This window comes from Chrysemys picta, chromosome 2, assembly GCF_011386835.1.
Source record: "Chrysemys picta bellii isolate R12L10 chromosome 2, ASM1138683v2, whole genome shotgun sequence".
In the NCBI taxonomy this organism is placed as follows: Eukaryota; Metazoa; Chordata; order Testudines; family Emydidae; genus Chrysemys; species Chrysemys picta.
The window spans coordinates 38,203,486-38,221,409 of NC_088792.1; the positions used below are offsets into that span (position 1 = coordinate 38,203,486).

The 17,924-nt window shown below is 38.0% G+C and overlaps 1 protein-coding gene across 7 annotated transcripts in view; it reads left to right on the forward strand.

The window, feature by feature from the left end:
• PIP4K2A (phosphatidylinositol-5-phosphate 4-kinase type 2 alpha) overlaps window positions 1-17,654 on the forward strand; it is a 202,361-nt gene extending 184,707 nt beyond the window's left edge. For all 7 annotated transcript variants that reach the window (XM_008162824.4, XM_005302774.5, XM_008162825.4 and 4 more), the window contains 4 exons: window positions 4,426-4,539; window positions 11,506-11,749; window positions 12,808-12,911; window positions 15,358-17,654. In XM_008162824.4, coding sequence (XP_008161046.1) covers window positions 4,426-4,539; window positions 11,506-11,749; window positions 12,808-12,911; window positions 15,358-15,438 — 543 coding nt within the window. In that variant the 3' untranslated portion in view covers window positions 15,439-17,654. The remainder of the gene's footprint in view (window positions 1-4,425; window positions 4,540-11,505; window positions 11,750-12,807; window positions 12,912-15,357) is intronic.
• The last annotated feature ends 270 nt before the right edge of the window (window positions 17,655-17,924 follow it).

Consider the following 17,924-nt stretch of genomic DNA (forward strand, 5'->3'; position numbering starts at 1 on the left):
CCCCACCGAAAACAAAAAAATCCCCCACTTCGTCACACTTAGCAATTGGCTGAACAAGTAGTAGGACTGGGTGGACCTGTAGGCTCTAAAGTTTTACAGTGTTTTATTTTTTAAGTGTAGTTATGAAAAAAAATCTACATTTGTAAGTTGCACTTTCAGGATAAAGGGCTTGCACTACAATACTTGAATGAGGTGAATTGAAAAATACTATTTCTTTAGTTTATCTTTTTTATGGTGCAAATATTTGTATTAAAAAATAATATAAAGTGAGCACTGTACATTTTGTACTCTGTGTTGTAATTGAAATCAATAGATATAAAAATGTGGAAAACATCCAAAATATTTAAATAAATGGTATTCTATTATTGTTTAACAGAGCGATTAAAACTGTGATTAATCTTGACCTTTTTTAATCTCGTGATTAATTGCGATTAATGTTTTTACATCATTTGGTAGCCCTAATTTCTAAACAATGTACCTACTTAATTAATATACCTGAAAAGGTGAAGATTAGCCAGGAAAAGCTTTTTACTGTTTTATCCTTTGCACTGAGAACCTCTGTGCCACAATGACCCACTCATAATAAAACCTTAGGTTTCTGCTGAAAATCTAATGAAGGCTTAAGAAATTCAACTTGAATTGTGGAAAGGATGAGTATGTGCCTTTTAGAAACACATACTTTTATTTGTAAAATCCACTATGCTCTTCTTGCATTCTTAAACAGAGGATTAAAATGAGAGCAAAGGCTCAGAGTGAAAATCCATTATTAATTAAGTAGGAGTAGTTACGTGTTCATCTCCTGTGCAGCTTTTCAAATATTTAGTTCTTTAATTATAGTAAATGTTCATTACAATGAATTACAGTATCAGTGATTCTTTCTCTACCAAGGGTTTTTCTTCACTGGAAATATTTGAGACTTCATCAAAAATTGTCAATTATTTCACTAAAGCAAAGTCTCTGCAATTTTTCACGTGAATAGAGTTTTAAATGCTCACATGAAAGGAGGTGCATTTTCCCATGTCTAAATGGTACCCACTTCAATTGCCCTTGTGCATTGGTAGAACATACATATCCCCAAATCTTTGCCTATCTCTTCATACAGTATAGGTTTTTAAATAACTGTTAGAACCCCATTCCAGTAATTAATCTGTTTTGTTTAAGTTCCTAAATCTCTAATGCCCATCACTTTCACGGACATTAATTCAGTAACTTTTTGTTGATGGTGGGTAATGGTTGTTAATACTAATTTTGTATTACAACAGTACCCCATCTTGCCAAGTTCTGTACAAACATATAGGAAGACCTAGCCCCACTAAAAAAGCTTATGGTTTAAAAATACCAAGAACAGGAAGTGAAGTGTACAGACGAGAAACAGCATACATGGTCAGTGTGACAACTGGCATGTAATATGTTTGTTCCAGGTTTATTTTAAATGCCTATAAATGGTGCTCAGCTATTCCTCTTCCAAGCCATTGTTAGGGCTTGGGGGTTTTGTTTTTTGCTTATTTTTTAAATACCTCATTTATAGTGTTACTTAGTGTTTAATCTATGAATTTAGATATTTATATGGCTTTCATCACCATAGCATCTCGGTGCTTCACAAGCATTAATGATTTTCACAGCAACCCTTTAAGGTAGGGAAGTGTTATCATCCCAGGTTTAAAGATGGGAACTGAGGCACAGAATGGTTAAGGAGAGACGTTCGAAGGCACAAAGGGAAGTTAGACACCCAACTCCCACTGAAAGTCTCAGTACAGGGAAGAGTCCAACTCCCGATGTGCCTTTGAAAATCTCCCCCTAAGGCCTTGTACTGAAGGCTAAAAGGGTATGTTTTTCATTTGTGTTAGCCAATATGTCTTTAAACATGATTGGATTGTCAGTGTTGTAGTAGGGGGAGGGATTCCTAGGCTACTACATGGATCGCTAATATGCCTTCAAATGTTTTAGCCTGTATTTTAATAAGCATTATGAGGGCTTGACTGTCATGGTAAGCTAACGTGAGTGAAAGACGCGCCCTTTTTAACCCATCAAGACAAGGCCTAACTGCCTCCCCCAGTGTCATTCAGGAAGTCTGTGGTGCAGCACAGAACTGATCTTGGTGTCTTAACCATAAGACCATCCTTCCTCTGCTTCCCTATCATTTGTTTAATGTGTTAATAGTCCCTGTTTGTTAAGTGTCGTTCTAAATTAGCTATGACTTTTTAAATACAACAATATTCTAAAATCAGGATTATAGTGACTTCTGTGTTGGAAGGAAAGGGAGTTTGGTTGCTTTTATTTTTTCATTGCTTTGTCTCAAGTTTTCATCTAATTCCATATCAGTCTCCTTCCTCCAGTCTTAAACATCCCACTCACTGGATCCTTCTGGCTTTGGCAGCGTCCCTCCATCCTCATCTGCCAAGTCAGCCTACATAGTTATGTAATAATTTCCTAGATGGAGAGCAATAAGCTTTACAGCTGCTAGTCCTGAATATTTTATCTGCTTTTTCCTCTTCTTTTCCATCCCAAACTACTTATCCAAGCTGGCCAGGGAGATAATTGATGTATTCTGTCACATTATAGTAAACAGCAGCCCACTATTTGCTTCTAAGAAACCTTCCAGATACTACCCTAACGCCTTTGGGTTAAACACCAGAGTGCTTCAGACTGAATTTTTCTTCTGTGAAATCTGGCATGGATGAATGGGAACCTATAATTCCTTCTCAAATGTCTTTTTTTTTTTTAAATGGGAGGGACTCTAAGAACAAAGTTATAGGACATTTTAACAAGGCAGAAAGTAATGTATCCAAAACCTGCCAAGTTCAAAGCTCAACTTTCCCAAAGTTCACAGTTGTTGGGATCTAAGGGTTCAGTTTGGGCCTATCTCTATTTAAAACTCTTCAGGGTTTTTTTGTTTGTTTGTTTTTTTAATATTCTCTTGGTATGCAGAGAGGGGGAGTCATTTTCTGAACAAGGGCAGCTATGTTGTTCACACCAGGGTGAATAACACACAATTCATGAGAACAAACCCAAGGAAAGGAGTTTGTTGCTATTGTGGAATTAAAGCATCCCATCCCCTCTTTTGTTTGGAGGCAAGAGTTTTTCAATATTAGAGGGAGATATAAAAATATTTGTGAGTTAAATTTTGGGGCCTGTCTGCTATGATAGTCACTTTTTGAATCCTTTGCTTTTTGTGTATCGGTGGGAGGGGGTAATAGAGGAAAAGAACCTCTAGGCCACTTTTTCCTCCTTGGATTTATGAAGAACAAAATAAAGTGGTACATTGGAAAGTACTGTATTCAATAAGGTCTATAAGCAATGTGTTGGCATGTTTTTCTTGAAGCTACAGGAAACATTCCCGTAGGCCGTTGTTAACTATGGGGGGAGTCCTGTTTGCTTTTTAGGTATTGGGGGGTGTCCCCCCCCCCTTATTTACTCTCAGTAGAAAGACTTGCAGACTGGGGATGAAATCTTGGCTCTATTGAAGTTAGTCACAAAGGCTCAGATCCACAAAGGTGCTTAGGAACCTAAACCCCAGACTTAGGTGCCTAAGTCATTGTTTTAGGCACCAGTGCAATCCACAAAACTCATGATAGGCTGACGCCTAACCCTATAAATGCCAAAGTCACTCAGTGCCTAAATTTTCTCAGTAAAAGTTTTCTTGGTGTCTAAGCTTCTGCCTCTGGGCATGCACATTGCTGCCTCACTCTACTGTCCAAACAGCTACCTCCTGCCTAAGCACCAGGGCAGACCACAAACTGGAGAAAAATAAGCAGAAAAGTGCCCATGGTGCCCAATCAACTAGGGGCTACCTGCTAGATTGGGTCCCATTCAAAATGTGACCAGAGAAGGAGGTGGTGCTGCTGTTGCTACTTCCCACCTTCTGATATTTAGACTAGTTGTTAGTGCACTCACCTGGGATGTGGGACACTTGCCTGAAGGGGGAGAGAGGTTTTGAACAGGGGTCTCCCACACCTCTCAGGAGAGTGCTCTAACCACTTAGGTATGGGAATTCTGATGTGGGGGTCCTTCTCCCATTGAAGCTGTTCCACTGGATGGATAATAATAGTTCCTTCATAGTTAAATTTACTGAGAGTGAGTTCTGTAATTAGCAGACTTTTTTACAACTTTGGTGAACTGTGAAAGCAAATTAGAATTCTGTTAAATTTGTGAACAAGTGAATATGATGCAGGTGTATTTGATTACACTGAATGAAGCTTTACCTATCTTCATTTGATGTGTTAGTGCTTTCAATTGTCATAGCTCACTAGTGCCCTCTTTTGGTCATTAGTGACATCTTGTATTTGGGGTGCGGTGTATATTCAGTCCTGCTGTGACCTGAGCATAACCTTTTTCTATGGATCCAGATTGAAGAAGCAATTTCAATGTACTCATATTTGTGTTCTAGTTCCTATTAATTGGTTTTGGGTTTTGCATTTGTTTTAGGCCAAAGAGCTGCCAACATTCAAAGACAATGATTTTATTAACGATGGCCAAAAGATTTATATTGATGAAAACAACAAAAAGGTGTTCCTTGAAAAGCTCAAAAAGGATGTGGAGGTAAGAATGTAATCTGCTTGATTTTTATATAATTATACCACACTGTGCAACAAGTCATGTACAGCTGTGCAAAAAACATTTGTAGTTCATAAATGTATTGGGTAAAAATAAACTTGTCCGCACAGACCTCTTTAAATGAAACACAATCTTCGATTTCAGGAGTGATCACTTAATAAAGATCCCTTCTACCATAGATGGTTGTCATACATTGTCCATGTCCTGATGATGTGCTTGGATTTAAAATGCATTACAGGCATAATACCACATGGAATGAGCTAAGTATTGTTAGTTATATTTTACAGATGGGGAAACTTGAGGCACAGAGAAGTTGTGGCTTTCCCAAGGCCATACATTGAATCAGCGGCAGAGAACGCAGGTCTCCCAACGCCCATTCCTGTGCTTATTCCATCTGCTATTCAATTTACCTGTCAATCGTCTAGTTTTATACCATCCTAATTACAGTAGTATGAGTGCCTTAGGTGTTTGTGTACACTTCTTCTCGTTATTCTAATACTGTATGCTTCTGCTATATTGAACACATAGTCAACATTCAATACAAAAATATTGGTTTGTGCTATTTTTAATACTAATTCTTAAAATGCTGATTTGGCTCTCAGAGTAAAATAATTTTATCATAGCTATCTATTCAGTAAATAAAGTTAAGAGGTATTTCCCCATCTTTAGAATAGAACTGATAACTCAGGCTTACAGGGCCTTCACTTTTTATATTGAAATTTTTTTGAACATTGACATAATAGTCTGATATTAGCATAGCTCTGGGATTTGTGTTTAGCAGTTGAAAGCTGTTGCAAAGCAGCACAGAATATTGTGTGTGTAACATTTACAGAATGGTCTGGAAGTTAATTTCTCATCAATGGGGTGATAGATTTTGATATAATTCATACACATTCATATATTCACAGGTGTATATAAAATATATTAATCCAAAGTATTTGTCCTCCAATTTTGAGCATCTTTAGGATAGGTCAAATTTTAGACTTAAATTCTTGAGCCTTTCTTTAAGCATGTAACATTTTTGCTGACTAAATTTTTTACAGTAAATAGACCACACACAAGATGTAAAGAAATGCAATGAATACAGTAGCTGTTTTATCTCCAAAATATGGATAGAGTGTGGTCTGCTACATAGCTTTCATTTACTATATTTTAAATATGATGGCAGACTTTAGAAGGTCAGTCTTAGTCATATTCTGAGTGACTTTTATAGTGTTTACACAGTTTTGAAATCCATACAGAAGGATCATTAAATTTGTATGCCGACAACTGTGGTGAAGTGACTTGACATCTGATCCCAATAATGGGAGGACAAAATTTAACCTTATTTTCTTTTATCAGTTACCCTTTTCTCATTTAGATAGGCAGTTCTGCTTAACTGCTCAAAAAAGTGAGTGCAGTTTCTACCCAATGCATAAACTCCCAAGTTTGAGAATGTATTTTAAACAAATGAATAACATGTAATAAAATTTTATTCCACAATATTTACAGTTAAATACACAAAGTATAACAGTCTTCAGTCTGTACAGTTTAGCTTTCCCCCTTTCTCAGTGAGTACTGACCCCACTTCTCTGTAACTATGGGTTTATCTCCCACCTCCCCTTAAGTTCCAAACTCCTTGAGCTAGCTGTCTGTTCCCACTGTACTGACGTCCTCTACTCCAGCTCCCTATTAAATTCCCGCCTATCTGGCTTCTCACTCTACTGAAACTGTCCTCACAAAAGACACTAAGGAACTCTTCTTCCCTTACAAGTGTGAGGATCTCTTCTCCATGCTGAGTTTCTTCAATCTCTGCTGCCTTTTTACACTTCTTATTGAGACCCTCTGTGAGTGTCCATTACAACTGTCCTTTCCTACTGTTTCCTTCCTAGTTGCTCTTTCAGCCTGACCATCAATAGCTCAATCCTCTTTCTCTGTTGGGGTTTCTCAAAGATCTGTCCTTGGTCCCCTCTTCCTGCAACTGACCTCATCCACGCCTGTGGAATCTCATCACCTCTGTGCTAACACTCAGATCTACCTCTCCATCCCTTACTTCTCCCCCTCTCTCCCGGCTCACATCTCTTCCTGTTGCTAGCATCACCTCATGGATGTTCTCTCACTTCCTTAAACTTCCCCCTAATCCTTCCTCCTGCTCCCTTTCTTCATCAACATTGACAACTTTATGCTCCTCCCTGTCACTTGAGCATGCAATCATGGTATTATCTTTGATTCCTCCTTTTCCTTCTCTCCTCACAACCAGGATCTTGACAAATCTTGTCATTTCTCCTCATGAGAGGGGTCCCTGAAGAGGGGCAGGAAAGGGTGCTGGTAGATGGTAAGGAGCTGAACTGGATGGAATAGCCAGTGGAAATTACTTCTAGGATCCATCTGTCTGAGGTGATGAGCTCCCAGGAAGGCAGGAAATGGGAGAGATGATTTTACAGCCCTGAAGGTCCAACTGTTTTAGCTCCTTATCAGATAGTGTTGAATGGGACTGATGTTACCTGTTCTGTTCATAACAGCCTCCACTATCAGAGAGTTGGGAGTAGGGTGGAAGGAAAGAAATACTGATCCTCTGGAGGTGGGGGGGAGTAATACTTTTTGTTGACTCGTTTACATATATGTGGGACAGTGGCTGGAGTTTGCCACATTGTGTGTGTTGGAGTAAGCAAAGAATCATTGATGGACAAGGCAGTCTTGCCCTGAGCAAGTAAATGAAGGATATTCAACAAGGTGTTTTGTGTTCCCTGAATCTCCTCTAATGGACTTGGAAGGTGTCTGTTACCCTTTTTTATGAGTTCTTGAAAAGCCTTGAAGTAATTGGGATAGAATGGCAGGGGAGGGATGACAGCCTTGTCTATTGATGAGGAGGATTTGTGAGAAGGTGGAGTTTTTTCCTCTTCCACTAGTTCCTGCTCTGAAGGATGTATCCATGGGGCAAGATCTACAGGTGTCGGTTGACGTTCCTGACATGAATGACCTCTTTTGGGATGGCTCCCTGTAGAAAGCAATTCTAGTAAACCTGTGGTTTTGAACTTTTTTTTTTATTTGCGGGCCCCTCAAAAATTTCAAATGGAGGTGCAGACTCCTTTGGAATCTCACACATAGTCTGCGGACCTCCAGGGGTCCACGAACCACAGATTGAAAACCACTGTTTTATGGTAATGACAATCTTTTGTGGACCCTTTAGACATAGGGACCACAGGTTGAACACCATTGCAGCAAGCCCATTGTGGCAGAGCATAAGGGAATGGTGCAACATTGTCCTTGCCATTGGTATCAGGGCATACTTCCTGCTACAAGCTCCTTCTTCAGTGTGAATTTCTAAGGAGGCGAGGTTGGAAGGTGGAGGAACCAAGTAAAGACCCTTCTGAATCAGATGAGGTGTCATCCCCTATACCCTTGGGGCAGATGAGGTGTCATCCCCTATACCCTTGGGGCAGAGGTGAGTATATATTGGTGGTTAGGTCAGTATCTAGCCCTGGGAAGAGACCTACAGTTGAGTGGTACTGAGGTTAGAAAGGGAGGCTGGTGAAGCCATGCTGGAGAAAGTCGTTACAGTAACAGCTGGAAGTATCTCTTGGATCCCTCAAAAAGTCTGCAGGGGGACTGTGTCGGTACTGAAGGGTGAATCACAGTTGAAGAAATGGATGGAGGATAAGTAAGTTTCATGAGGTTGGGTCAGTATCGGTAGGGAGTACCTCTCATTACCTCTTCATAATGGTGATTTGGGCTCTTTGAGGATTTGGAGGTTCTCATGAGATAGGTGCCTGGATGTAGTAAAATATTAGGCGGTCCCGGAGACTGCACCTAAATAGGTACAGTATGTTTTTTGCTTCTGGCTATGGAAGTTGGTACCAATAAGGACTTTGCCTTGGGTTCTGGCTTTTGGAGGCACTAAGTCAGGTGTCGATGTCAGTGCTGTGCTAGATAGCTTCTTGGTACGTGATGAGGTCGTCTTAGTCGGGTACTATGGTCACGGTACCAGAGGGATGGGAGCCTCAGTTCCATATTAGGACATGGTCTCCTGAGACCCAGATCATGGAGGTGTCTTTCCCCTTTTCTTGTTTCGGAGAATAAGGTATTTTCTTCTTGGAAGGTCTGGGGAGTATCCCTGAGCCTCCAGGATCTTTGCTCATTGCAGAAGCAGAGGTGGTCGGTGGAACCAATGTACTGGGAAGAGACTTGGACCCCGTGGAGCTCAGAGAGTGCTCCATGAGTAGGAGTTCAAGTCTGTCCTCCCTCAATTTTTCAGATCTGTTTTTAAATCCTAAACAGATTTTACATTTAAAGGGAATATGGCTTTCTCCCAAACCGCAGACGCAGCTTGAATGTCTGTGGCTGAGGGGAAAAGACCTGTGGCAGGTCTGGCAAGGATTGGAGCCCCGGATATAGGGCATAACCTGCACTTGAGGCCAAGAATGTGGCCTAGAAAAAAAAAAAAAAAACAGGAGTCCAAAATGGGCAGACAAGGAAAGAGGGCAGAAAACTTGCTCAAAGCATGAACTCGTGCGAATAAAAGAAAAAATAACTAAGAAAGAACTAAAAGAAAAAGGGTACAAGAAAGTGAGGTGTAGCAAGTTGCATGGCTCAGCTAACAGATGCTGTGATGCACCGTCACAAGCTGCAGGCAGTTGAGAGGGAGCTGGAGTACGGTGGGTCTGCCTCTACCGGGATACCCTCTTATCTTCCTGTATGGCAGGTGTCTTCGTTCTCCTTCAACTCTTTCCTCAAGCCCATTTTTTTTCCACCTTGCCTTCCACTGTTGACTTCCTGTTCCATGTGACATATGCCTCTCCTCCTCTATCTCTACTGAAAAATACAAAAACTAGTATGCTAATGTTTCATTTAGATTGTGAGCCACTCAGGTCAGTGGTCATGAACAGAATGTGACCTGGTTCTAGTCCTATGCTATGTAGAACTTAGCAAACTGTAGGTCCAAAAGCTATATTATCCACTTTCAGTGGGCACAGCATTTAACACATTTCTCTCTCTGTGATTCTTGAATTGAGCCTGCAGTCCAAAGGGAAAGGAATGTTGTGGTCAGGCCTTAATGATGAACTATCTTATGAAACAAAAGTACAGCTGATAACATGGTGTTATGTGGAACTCTGGACAGCAGAGACAAATGACTGGCTAACAGTGAGACTGATCATTCACAAGAGGGAAAAGATGTTCCTTTTCCTGAAGACTTTATTACTAGAACAGGGTGATACAGCAGGCTATGCTTGACCTTTGGGCTGTTGCATTCATGTTTATTAATTACAGTATCACATTAGTAGCCTCTTCATCCAGATAAATACACACATTTTGCCTCAAATGTTATCTAAAATATTTGTAAAAGATTGTAGCTCCAGTGGGATGAAGCTAAATCTAACCCTCATTTGTATATTTGGCTATGTATGTGAATTGTGGGTGCTTATGAGAGTGACTACAGAAAAGCATGATACAGGCATTGTGCAAGCTGCCCAGCACAACTCTGCTTGTGCATCTTAGTGTTGATTTATAGCATCTGGGTCCCTGACCTCCCTTGAGCCCCCAGTGCTAATGATGTTATAAAGTGTAATAGTGAGTTTCAGATAGCAAAATAATAAAATACATTTAAAACAGGGTGGATTTGATTTAAATCAAATTGATTTAACTCATGAGTTAAATCATTATTTAAATCACTAGTCAGGAAGACTCGATTTAATCATGGATTTCTACATAAAAGTGCATTCTTGTTGTTTGTTATAGTGTTAACACACATTCTTCACAACTCAGATATAGATGTAGGTTTCATTTTTAGAAGGTACATTTTTAAGTGATTTATTTTGAAAACTTTTCAGATTAGCTTTACAGCTATATCAGAAAATGAATGATTGTTTGATTATTTCATTTACCAAAGGTAATTGAAGCAGATATTTATGAAGTCACTGGGAGATGAACTATCTCCAATTCAACAGGCTAATCCATTAATATTTGGAGGATTTTCTTGCCAGGCTGAATTAGGAGGAGAACATCACCAGACAGACATTTAAATTGTTTTATTTAACTAAAACAACAACATTAAGTATTCTGGATATTTTTCTTCAACATCAAACATGGAATATTTTAACAAAACAAGCATATGTCCCTCGCTTCTCACATTTATCTCCAGACTTCTTCTCCTTGTCCAGATCTATTCCACCCCCAACAATCTTCTATTCATTGAACTTTTTGACACTTTGCACATTTAGAGAGAGGTAAGGGATTGACTCTGTGTACACACATTTGCGGAGGGACAATAGAATTGAGGTCTGCTATTTCTCACCTCTATATATTATTTATTTATTTGAAAACATTTTTGCTGTTAACAAGCATGTTACCTCTGGGGAGACGTCCACAGTTTGGGAACTGCAAAACTGAGCATCTTTGATGGTGTTTTCTAGACTGAGCACTGAGTCCCATTGGGTAGATAGAAAGATTAACCTAAAAAATCTATACAGAAGTCTCTGGAACCTTATAAGATTGAGTCCCTAATCCATGAACTAATGGAACTCATTTACAAATCTTTCCTTAAATGTTACATGCATATATTGTTACATACTATAGAATTAGAATTTTTAATCCCTATTCCATGATGAGATATCTTTGAGCTATAATGTTTCTTAATTAAAACTATCTTTAGATAAGTTTTTTCCTCAAAAAGCATTTTATCAAAAAAATCCAATTTTTTTAAATCACTGATTTTTATCCATCCTGATTTAAAATGGACATTTTTGTCTACTCCCACTGCCTCTTTCCACACTTCAGGTTGTCCCCTCTGTACTTGGCATAACAATCCTGAAGATATCCCTTATTTTAAATCCAGTCTTAGCCCCCATCCCAGCCACCCTCTCTTAGAGATATTTGCTCTTCTTTGTAGACCTTCATTTTTACATACTTTCCTATGTTCACAGTCAGATCTAAGACTTCACTGTGATATTGACATTGCTTATTATCACCTTCTAGTTCCTTGCTCAGTTAAAACTCATGGACTACAGCTTGCTGCTTGGAATTCATGATGTTGAGAGAGCTGAACAGGAAGAGGTAGAGTGTGAAGAAAATGATGGAGAAGATGAAGGGGAAAGTGATGGGACCCACCCTATTGGAACGCCTCCAGACAGTCCAGGAAATACACTGAACAGCTCACAGCCTTTGGCTCCAGGGGAATTTGATCCAGCCATTGATGTTTATGGAATAAAATGCCATGAAAGTAAGCAGTATTGCTGTGAATATTTGTATGTATGAGATGTTTTTATTCTTGAATCAAAAACTCAAAGCCTTCATAACCACATAAAGGCAAAATTACATTGCACAATATAATCCATTCTGTAGAAAAGGAAATTAGTTCATTTTTGGTGCAACAGAAAGTTGAAGGCATCTATATTGTGGGTTTTATACTTAATATAATTTATTTCTTGGCTATTGTAATGTCTGGAAACACAGTAAAACAGTTTACGTACAGCCCAAGCAGCTAATGTACTTGCTCAGCTGTTTACAGTGCTGCATCCTGTGTGGAGATACAGGGATTCTTAGAATCCAGGAGAAAAGCTCCTTTGTGGGGTGGAAATCTATTTACTGTACATAACTGTTTTTTACGGTGGTAGATAAGCCAATACTGTTAGCAGTGGTTCAGAAAAAAGCAAATCACTGCTTTGACCTATATCTCAAAGACTTTACTTCTAAAAATATTTGTAGACTTTGAGCCCAGTTTTGTTGTTCTAATAAGAAAATGTCATATGGAAGACTGTTTTGCATAAAAAGCAAGTGAGCTTTAAGGTAGTCCATACCACTGAGCAGGAATGCTTTCTATTTAAAGTTACCATGGATTGTTCAAGGCAGACAAAGTATCTGCTTTCCATCAAGGCCCTGCTTTGTAAACGTATTGGTAAATCCATTTTTCTACCATTCATAAATGAAATGTGATCTTAATTGTTGAAACACAAGCACTGTCTACAAAATATATACTGTATGTATTTGGCCATTTTTCTATATTTATATCCCAGAAATAATTGTGGATGAAATGAAAATACGTGTTGGTTTTAACGAGGAGTATTGGCTTATGTCTTCTAATGTTGCACTTTGCATTATCTTTTATTTCATATGTATGAATGCAGCTAAACTATTTAAAAAAAACAAAACAAAAGGGCCTGAGCCTAAACTCTCCCTTTCCTGAAGATTGACTTCATTTTAGTCACATGTCAAAAGAAGGAATCTTGATTAAAACACTTGTAAAGACATTCTGACTGCAATACGTTTGTCATTCTGCAGATGCACCTAGGAAGGAGGTATACTTTATGGCCATTATTGACATTCTTACTCATTATGATGCGAAAAAGAAAGCTGCCCATGCTGCAAAAACTGTTAAACATGGTGTAAGTATCTGTTTGTTTTCTCTAATTCCATTGCTGCTTCTGAATATTTGCTATTTAATGCCCTGCTGTAGCATAGTTTTGGGAATTTATGGAAGGATGCAAAATAAGTCAAGTTTTCTTTTTAATTTTGTTAATTAAATATTTAAATAATTGTGATACAAAACTAGAAAGTGATTGTTACAAGTTAAATATTAAGAGTGAAAATGCCTTCCCACCCTCACAAGCAGTGTTCATTATTGGTGAACACTACAATAGCTGCTGCATCATTATATCATTTCTAGATATTGTGAGACTTTTTTAAATTGGGTTTATAGCAATAAACACCTGAATATATCTGTTGCAGAATGTGGCAAGTATTTATCACAGTGGCTTTGGTTGTAGGCTAGAGTGTCCTCTCAAAGTCCTACAAAGTGAAAACTCTTTTTCACCCTGTGATTGTATTAGGAAAGAATCTTAAAAATACTATGCCAGATGCAGATAAATACATAATTTATAGTGTACTGAATTAGTTTTCCAAATAGCCAACACATTAAACTTTGTTACCAAGTTAAAGAGCAAATCTCAGGAGCTGAATAGCCTCTTACTATTGCAAATGCTCCATAGCGCAAAGCACAGCTTTGCCAAAAGATAGCCTAACCCTTTAATATTGTTGATTTGAGCAGTGGTTTTTACCTAGAAGTCATTCATTTCTTTTTAAAAATGGTTAAATATAAAGAGAACTCTGTGTGCGCAAGTCTTCATTTAGGCCTTGATCCTTCAAACAGATCTGTATGGCAGACCCTTGTGCTCATATGCAGCCCCACAGAAGTCACTTATGGATTAGATTGCATGATAAAGAACATAATGACTAGGTTGTGCATTTGTTGACCCAATCTGCTGAGAGTTTACTCCAAAATGTATAATATGGTTTACTTTGTAAGGCTTTTAGTAAACTACAATTTGGGAGGGGAGGGGGAGCATAAAAAGTCAAATGTATTGCTTTACTACCTTAAAATCCCTTGTCTGAAGGATATGTGGTGTTGTAAATACAGATAAGGCAATATGACTATCACTATTTGACCATAAAGGTAGTTAAGCTCTGGAATAAGCTTTCAAGGGAGGTTGTGGAATCCCCACCACTGGAAGTTTTTAAAAACAGGTTGAACAAACACCTGTGAAGGATGGTCTTTGTTTACTTGGCCCTGCAACAGAGCAGGGAGCTGGACTTGATGACTTCCCAAGGCTCCTTCCAGCCCTACATCTCTATGATTCTGTCATTGTGGGCCACCATTTTAGGGCTTGATCCTGTAAACATAAGTAACTTTATCCAGCTGAGCAGTCACATTGACTACTTAGTGAGACTGCTCTTGTAAGTAAAAATGCACACATACAGTAAGTATTTGCAGTATCGGGCCCTTAGCTATCCTTTTTGTTTAAAAAAAAAAAAACTGGAGAACATCGTTCTTGATAGTATCAGTTGTTTTAGAATTCTCAGCAATAAATCCCAGTAATGAATTTGTAAAGATCATTTCTGTCATACACTATAAAGACAGCTGAAAGTGGAGGCAGCCCTTGTACAATCATCAGCTGATGATTACTAACAAAGTTTAAATTGAATCATCTTTTTAAAAACCCACTCACTTCTCTCTGAAATATTTTATCTACTATTGTTGTAAGCAATGCCTAGGATTACAATAACTGAAAGATTAGGAAATGCATTTTTCTCTATTTGAAGGGTTTTTTACCTTCTTCATTGCACAGCATTTAATGTGTATTCAATTTTACTGCTCAAGTGCTGATCCAACTTTTATTGAAGTCAATGGGATTCTCTCCATTCACTGCCTCAAGTTTTTTCCCCATATATGTCAAGGGCTTTGAAAACCTGAGATGAAAACTACTGTGAAATCCTGGTCCCATTGAAATCAGTGGGAGTTTTGCCATTGACTTAAATTTAGTCAAGATTTAAGCTTATATAGAAGTGCAAAATTACAAGTTATTGTTATCAACCAATCCAAAAATAGTCTGATTTGCCTTTTCAAGATAAAATAGCCTATCAGATTGCCATATATTAACAAACAGTGATTACTAGATGTCAGTCCTAATCTGGAGTTATCTTCCATCTGAAGATACCTGTTCAAAGAAAACCTGATGATTCTGTCTGTATCATGGTAATTAAATGCTAGAAATTACAAGGGAGCTTAAAGGTTTCAGAGGGTTAGTTAGGGTAGAGAGAACGTTACACTTTTAAAAGGAGGGGACTGCTCCTGCAGTTATGGCAGTGAGTACAGTTACTCCAGTGCAAAACCACTTGGAGTTCCATGGGATTCTGCATGGAACTTTGCTATCCTGTTTGCAGGTTCGGGCCCGGGGACTGAAAATTGCAAGGGAGTTTTAAGTAATTGTTTCCATACAAAAATATTCAATTAAAACTGCTTTTCCTCACCTTTTTACTTCTCCCCTGTTATAGGCAGGTGCAGAGATTTCAACCGTTAACCCTGAACAGTATTCAAAGCGCTTCTTGGACTTTATCGCCAATATCTTGACGTAACCTATCATGTTACATAGGACAAACACCAGACCTGGGAACAGCATCGGTGGCTACAAGTGTAGGGAAAAGAAAGGAACTCAGAGAAGTGCTCATCTTGCAGAAAGCCAACCCCCTTGTTTACATCTGCTGGTAAAGATGACTAATTTGGGGTGGAATACTCGCTTTAACAGCTGCCTGATATTCCCAGCATAGTTCTAGCTATTTCTGACTTTTTTGTGTGTGCAAAAAATATATATATAAATTAATTAATTAATTGAAAAGATCAGCTTTACTCAGAGTGCATTGCAATGGCAACACTCAGATGCTACTAGCTGAAATGGAATGAATGAGCAGAGGTGTGAGGGTGGGAGAGGAGTAAATGCATGTTAAATCTACAATATTGGTATCAAATTGTAAACTGTGGATCAGTTTATTTTTTGAGTGAAAGGATGCAAGACAGTATTCATGATGATGATGATAATAATGATGATAATAATAATAATAATAATAAAACCTTTACTGCGAATGTTACACTTATACCCTGCACGCTGGCACTCCTTAAAAATAGCAGCAACATTAAACCCTTGGCGCTGGAAGCTTTTCTGTTAGCTCCATTGCTTTTTTTTTTTTTTTTTTTTTTTTTCCTCATTAGCACATTGCATCAGGAAGACCAGACTCCCAAGAGTCCAAGAGCTAATGTCTCTTGTTTTACAAAGAGCTAATGCCATATTCATGCTGCATATATGTTTTTGCTATCGCGAATTTATGTCAGGGGAAAAACCTGCTTATTTCACTTTTATTACCTGAAGTTTTTTTCATTGTTATACAGTTATATTCTTGCAATATATGAGCTAATAATGCTACAAGGGGAAAAAAAGCTTATTTGAAGAAGTGCATAGTTTTGGGCAATAGTAGCTACATCTTCTAGCACAGGAAGGTGAGCAAAGTGATAGAAATCTCCATTCTCCTGTAATCTAATGAGAATCCGAATTTTAAATGCTTATATTGTACTGTTTAAACAGTGGTATTTTATTATAAATTATCCCTTTAAAAATCAATCCTGAATTTTACTGTTTACATTATTAGGAAAACAGGGATACTTTTGAATTTCAGTGTTTGTGTACAGTATGTGATTTTGAAGTTTACATGTAAAGTTATTTTGCAGTACAGATGAAGTAATCTTTGTCATCTCTCAAGGTGTAACTTGCAGTAGTGTACTAAAGTAATGTCTCATTCACCTCCACGATAGTCTCTTTTACAATAAACTGAGAGGTTGTTTTTGAGGGGTTTTTGTCAGATGTTCTTTATCATCTTAAATGACTGGTTTTAGTATTTCCCAAATTTGGTTGTATAAAACATTGCCTAAAACTGTGCTGATCATGTTTAACCTGTTAAAAATTTTAAACCAATGATACTGTATTTACTTTCTTTCCTGTATTTTTTTCTGAAAGGTTCCAAGCTTAAAAAGTGAGACACAAAATTAGACATGCTTAAAGTTTATCTACTTATACACTGTGCTAAAGCTGTGCCTTTAAAGCTCTTCATTGAAACAGTTGTTTTTATAGGCAATTTAGAAAACAAACTCCCACCATAACTTATAACTTAACAACCCAGGAGTGCCAGGATGCCTTCTCCAGTAACTTAATGTCAGTGCTGTTAAGACTGCAACTGTGCATAATGTATGTAGTGTTTACTTCAGAGAAACCTATTAAAAAAGCAGAACTGAATCGTCAGCAGCCAAAGGCAATACCGTCCCTATTGCTGTGTACTGATTTTTTTTTTTAACATGGTTTTGTTACCCTTAACTTAGGGATGTTAACAGCACTGTAATGTATGTGTGCACTTCTGTATTGTATGTATTTAAATACATTGATAGTGTGGCTTGATTTTTTTTGTCCCCTCTTCATGACCCCAGTTAACTGTGGCATCTCATGAATGTTCGATTTTCTGAAGTATACTGTGGCTCTTAAAGTTATGAGACTGCAGAGAGGCCCTGAAGTAAAAACAAGGTACACATATGTGATCTGAGTAAATCTTAATTGTTGCTAATTAGTGTATGCTTTTTAGAAGCTTACCTCAAAGCATTCTTTTTGTCTATAACAGTCTTTGTCACTCGTTATTTCTGATAAACTGTTTATTTGGACAGGGTAAGGAAGATTCACATTGTATCTCCTAGAGCTAAGACTACACTCCAGACATGAGCAGGGCTTTATAAAATAAAGCACTTTGATGACTCACTAGGTAAATCCTTTGTCCCTCTGTTTCGACCGCACTTTTGATCACTTGTAGATTGAATTGTGAATACTAAAGCAAACGTATAATTCAAATATGTATCTCTAATGAAAAATCTTCAGTTTCAAATTTTTCTTTGACTTACAGCCTCTTTTTTCCATCTTTTCTCTAACTGGCTTGAAGGTTTTTGCCTTTATCTTTGTACTTGAATGTAATTTCTGAGGTAACTCAACCTGTGCTCTGAGAGCAAATATGAAGATTTGTTAGTAGCAATT